Source organism: Cherax quadricarinatus, unplaced genomic scaffold (assembly GCF_038502225.1).
Source record: "Cherax quadricarinatus isolate ZL_2023a unplaced genomic scaffold, ASM3850222v1 Contig3693, whole genome shotgun sequence".
Lineage (NCBI taxonomy): Eukaryota > Metazoa > Arthropoda > Malacostraca > Decapoda > Parastacidae > Cherax > Cherax quadricarinatus.
The window spans coordinates 20960-26777 of record NW_027198719.1 but is presented as its reverse complement, the minus strand read 5'-3'; the positions used below and the strand labels follow the sequence as shown (position 1 = coordinate 26777).

Below are 5818 nucleotides of genomic sequence, written 5' to 3'. Positions count from 1 at the left end.
CATTGGAGGTTTACCCTTGGATACCTTGACATTCTTGGTTCCCTTGTGTGTATCTCCACTTCTTCCCCCACCCCCCCCTGTGTCGTTCTCCTTGACATGCTGAACACATGTAGATTTGCCCTTGTCTCTACGAGTCACATCGCACCATGCTTTGTTCCCCGACCGTTGTCCTGGTGTCAAAACATCTTGAGAGTCAGATATCACCGCCACTCTCTTACGAGAACTGCGGCCAGTATCCATCTCATCTTCAGAACTGTTGTTCCTATGAACTTCCACGACCACAACCTGATGTTCAGCAATATGCCCGGAGGATGCCCCGTCCTTCTCCTTCACACTTACATCCTCTAAACCACCGTGAAGCCCCTCAGATGTGGAAGCATCCAATAAAACATTCAGAACTTCTTGAATAGATTGCTCCACGTCAACCTGAGTATGAACGAGATCTTCCTCTGTCGTCGCCGATACCACGCCCACGTCCTCCACTGCACCAGGGAGGGTTAGACATATCGGCGAGTCTTCAACCTCACCCTCTATCTCCTCACTCCATGATTTACGAGGCAATATATGTTGTTGTGTAGCAGCAGCATATGAACGCTGCTCCGTTGAAACATCAAACCGCCTTACTTCCGTCGTTTTATCACGTCTTGTAGGGCATTGCGCCGCCATATGGTCATACATCCCACAAAGCCTGCATGTACGCCTTTGTCCTGAGTACGTAACGTACACTTGCGTACGAAAGTCCTCCATAACCACATACGACGGAATAGGGTGCTTGAGGGACATTTTCAGGGAGAAAGACCCCTCCAGCATACCAACTAGAGGACCATCATGCCACCGTCCCATAGTTGCCATATGAACCGTGCCATAGCGTGCAAAAACATTCCTCAAATCACTCTCGTCCGCCTCAAAAGGAACGTTTCGTACCTTGATCCAGGTGTAAAAACGGGAGACGTCGTGAAGGCGAACAGTGACACCAGGATTAACAGTTTTGATCACATCCTGATAAGTGGCAACCATATTTTCGTAAGTACTATTTTGTCTGAATTTGACAAAAAGCCTCGAATTTCCGTTCAAAGAGACACCATAAAGATCTTCATTATTGATACCATATGTATCTCGGAGTATCGCAGTAAGCAGTAGATGTGTATTCTGATTGTTGAACGAGCCTGTCACCAATTGAAGGCAGACGGTGTTGACTCGCCTACGTGCACCTTCCGCCATTGTGAGTGCACTGAGGAAAACTGCGCAGCAATCAACAGAGTCAGGAGCTACTGCGCAGCCTGTCCGTACGGCCCAAGAGCGATACGAACAATCGTGAAAGTTGTATATAGTTTATATTTTATATAGTTTATATAGTTATAGTTTATATTGTTTATCATAGTATGTTATATAGAAAATTTTGTGAGTGTATATGGGTAACCTCTTTTATGTCAATTACAATGTGTTGTTAATAATTGGTTAGTGTATGTTGTGTAGGATTGAGGATCCTACTGTACCCATTTTATATCTTTATTTAATATCAAGCTGTAAAGTTTTTAAATAAAATATAAAAAAAAAAATGCGTATTTTGTGTTGAAATGTTATTTATCAGTAGGTTCAAATGTACATAGTACGTTTTTAGTTATTCTGTAATAGTATGCTGGTGTGATCATGTAATTTTTTTTATATTTTATTTAAAACATGACATTACAAAAATATAATATGTAAAACTCATTTAAGTCTATAAATTAACACAATCCTCCCTACAGCTAATATTACACACCACACTTACAACTCCGTGTGGGTAAACCCCCCTCCTCCCTGCTCCCTCATCCTATCACTTAACCCAAACCTGTTGAAGCTACTCAACAGAATTACATGATATATATATCACAACAAACATTACATTGCTACAACATAAAAGGCATGTAGCACACATAAGTATTTCACTACAGGAAAGACACCTACCCTAAAAATTATCACCAACACAAACGTGTTTGAAGCCTCAACCCCCCCCCCTTGCATGTCCCACCCAAACCTATTCACAACCAAACATACAAATTATACAGTAAAGAAAAAGAATACAACATCGTAACACATTGATACAGTACATGTATATACACCCATTTCACAAATATCCTCAAGTAATTACAAAGGGTCTGTCCTTGTGCAAACAAGAGGCCTCATAACAGCAGGTCCTGCACAAGTAACACTACCAGTGTTTTTATACATTGTGTATGCATAGGTATAAAATACATACCTAATACTTGACATAGAACATAAGAATGCTCCTCAAACCTCCACCATACAGACCCCACCCACTATCATACAACATATAGTCCAAGATTCATACACACAGCAGCAGCACATGCCACCTCAACCGCACCAGCGTACCTTAGGCGCACACAGGCGCAGGCAGCAACACCTCTAACCAGAACCTAACACTACTCACATTCCACAATTTACAGACACATCTGAACAGCACATATCAAGCCACTTTCATCCTAACACTGGGCACATGCCCCTCTCTCAAGGAGCACGCTATCTGGTGCCCCCAGACACACACGCCATTAACCGTCGCTGCCATCAAGCAGCAGACCTCATCACACCTTCCACGACTATTCCCGCCCCTGTCTAAACCCCCCCTCACACCTGGCTAAGGTTTCCTCCCTCGCTGCCCCACTTGTACTTTTGCATGCCCACTTGGGCCCTGGGGGCCACGTTTGCCATGCTCTCCACGCACGACACCCGTGCCACCTGGCACCACCAGCTGTCGCTGCTCACCTCCACTAGCACACCGCCCCTCCCCATCTACCGATGCTTTCTTCCCTGTTCGTTGAGCCGGCGTCAGGACGTCGTCAGAGTCCGACATTGCTGCAGCCCTCTTCCTCGTCCCAGCATCCTCCTCCATGTTTGTGACCGGATCGTCCACACGATGTACCTCCACCACCACCTTCGTCTCTGCCTTCTGACGAGGGGTCACCACGTCCCCGCCAGCCCCACCAGCACCAACAACCTCCTTCTGCTGCTGCTCGACCGCCACAGACACGATCTCCGGACTGGCCGTCGTCACAGCCGGGGAGACCACATCCGTAGATGAGAACATGGTATGCAAAACAGACGCTATTGTCGCATCCAAGTCCTCCACTTCCACCGTCACCTGGTCTTCCCCGGAAGCCTGCTGTACCACCGGCGATGCAGGTGACTCGAGAGACGACAGCTCCAGATTCGACACCACCACTGGCTCCTCAATCTCCTCACTCCAAAGCCGACCGTGGCCACCATCTCCTTTTCGTCCACGTATGGGAGCCTCCTGCCCATCGTCATTCGTTGATCCACCGGCTGGCCTTCTGGCCTGCCCGCGCTGCCCACACTCTGCTGCCATATGATCATATTCACCGCAGAGGCGACACGTCCGTCGTTGACCAGCATAAGACACCATGACCTGTGTGCGGAAGTCATCAAGGTACACATACGATGGTATGGCCTGGCGTAGAGACATCTTGAGGGTAAACGAACCGTCTGGGAGACCAACATACGCCCCAGCCACCCGCATGCCTTGTTTAGCCATGTGTATCACTCCGTATCTTCTGAAAACACTGCGGAGATCCGTTGCATCGGCCTCGAAGGGCACATTGCGCAGTTTCACCCACGTATATTGTCGAGAGACATCCACCATACGCACATGCACGTCAGGGGACACATCTACGCAGAGATCTTGGAACTGCTCAACCAGCTGCTCGTACACTGGCTCGTAGAGTAGTTTTACAAATATCCGGTATGCGCCATTTAATGCCACACCGTACAAATCCTTGTCCGCAATACCATAAGTGTCACGGATAATCTTAGGTAGCAAAACTTGTTCATTCTCAGGCGTAATCGCCCCCCGAACAAGCTGTATACCAACGGTATTCACCCGCCTCCTCACGCTGAATACCATGACGTCACCGGATAGCTTGCTAGACTGTCAGCAGAGAGGTATGAGGCACGTCCACACTCCCTGGCAGCTAGGTCGCGAATTGCTGTGAGAGTTATCATATATGAGAAATGTTTAATTCAGGTATAAGGATGCATGTTTCCATGATAATTATATGGTGCACTGTGATTATGAATTATATTTTGGATACCTGTTTGTTAAGGGATTGTGGCGTATGCAAAGAGTACGTAACCTTTATTCGGCGCATGTACACACCCTCATTTACAGGCTATCTCCCCCAACCAGCGAACCAGGTTGCTAAGAGTTGATGATGGGGCCCCGTCGTTCAACTAGTGACCAGGTTCTAGCCAATAAGAAGATGGTTTTGGCAATCGCAGAGGTTATGTGGGTACCGCTCTCCTGTCTGCCCTTGTCATTCCCATTCTAGAGCTGGTTGAAGCACGGTCTGCTATCTTGTGGCTTCTATTTCTGCCTTGCTTACCGTGGAGTGCACTATACTTATCACTGTACATAGTGTACATATTGCTGTTCTAAATTGGTGAAGGATAATATAAGTCTAAACTTTTTCTGCTGTGTTTATTTTGCTCCCATTACACCCGGGATAACAGGCCATTTGGAATCCTGGGTTGTAATATGGGTAGCCTGTCCGAGAGCTGGAGCTGGACTTAGAGAAACGGTTGAGCTTAGGGTGAAGCTCGTAGCAGGAACATTGTGCAGCTTGCTGTCTGGCATTGCATTACCTTTGCCTACACAAATTTTACGTGTCAGTTGCTTTATGGTCAGCCTTGCTATTGTGTGATCGTTCAACAGCTCGCTACTAGCTTGTTCGGTGTGCTCGCTTCGCTACGGTCAATCTTCTAGAACAGTGTAGCTGTCTGGCATTGCTTTACAAATTTTGCGTGTCAGTTGTTACTAGCCTGTTCGGTGTGGAGAATTTTGCAGTCAGCTTTGCTTGTATGCGTATTCTGCAATCGTACTGTGCATAGCTAAGCGTGTTCTGCAAATTAACGTGTTACGTTGGGGTATTCTGCAATCGTACTGTGCATAGCGAATAACTTATGCCACCTAGACGAGTCAGACGTCTGGTGTCGGCATATACTTTGCATAACCTACCTAAATTGTCCCTACAGCGTTGTTGGCAAATTGCTCGTTCCATTGGCATTAAATACAAACGCACTCTCACAGCTGCGCAACTGCGTTCACTGATTGCTGACAAACTTATAGAAGAAGAGATGGCACATCAGACTCCTCCCTCTACGGGAGCTAGGGCAAAAACTACTATGTTCTCGCAGGAGGAAGATGATACACCTACGGAGCAAAATGGTCAGTATAGTGCAGCTGGGTTGTCTCAAGGTGAATCAGCGTCGTTGGCACTTGAGCTGGCAAAAATCAATCTTGAGCAAACTAGGGAACAGAGAGCATTCGCAAGGGAAGAATTTGATAGGGAAAGAGAAAGGAGGCAGTTTTCGCATTCTGTAAATGATTTTAGTTTACAAAAAGCAGTACAGTTTGTTCCCCGCTTCAATGAGGCCGAACCAGAACAATTTTTCGAAAGCTTCGAAAATCAGGCTCGAGCCTTGAGGTGGCCGGAACAGCATTGGGCATCGTTGGTTCATACAGCATTATTGGGTAAGGCACAGGAATTTACGTCAGTATTAAATGACGCTGAATTTTCTGATTATCAAGTAGTGAAAACCACAGTGTTGGGAGCATATACATGTATCCCAGCCAAATACCGCAAGAGTTTTTAAGCTGGGCAGACGACAGCTTGGTCAATCCCTAGTGGACTTTGTGAGACAGCAAACCAAAGCTTTTACCAGCTGGTATAAAGCAAGTGGTGTCTCTACCTTTGAGGAGCTGGTGCAGCTTATTCTGATTGATAACCTGCTGGAGTCTGTGGGA

The 5818-nt window shown here is 46.7% G+C and overlaps 1 protein-coding gene across 1 annotated transcript; it reads right to left on the bottom strand.

The window, feature by feature from the left end:
• Positions 1-1804: 1804 nt before the first annotated feature.
• Positions 1805-3994, bottom strand: LOC138852071 (uncharacterized). Its single transcript, XM_070081686.1, has 2 exons — positions 2620-3994; positions 1805-2503 (listed from the first exon to the last, which is right to left on the bottom strand). Exon 1 carries the CDS (start codon positions 3917-3919, stop codon positions 2636-2638), a length of 1284 nt encoding a protein of 427 aa, XP_069937787.1. The 5' UTR covers positions 3920-3994; the 3' UTR covers positions 1805-2503; positions 2620-2635.
• Positions 3995-5818: the final 1824 nt, after the last annotated feature.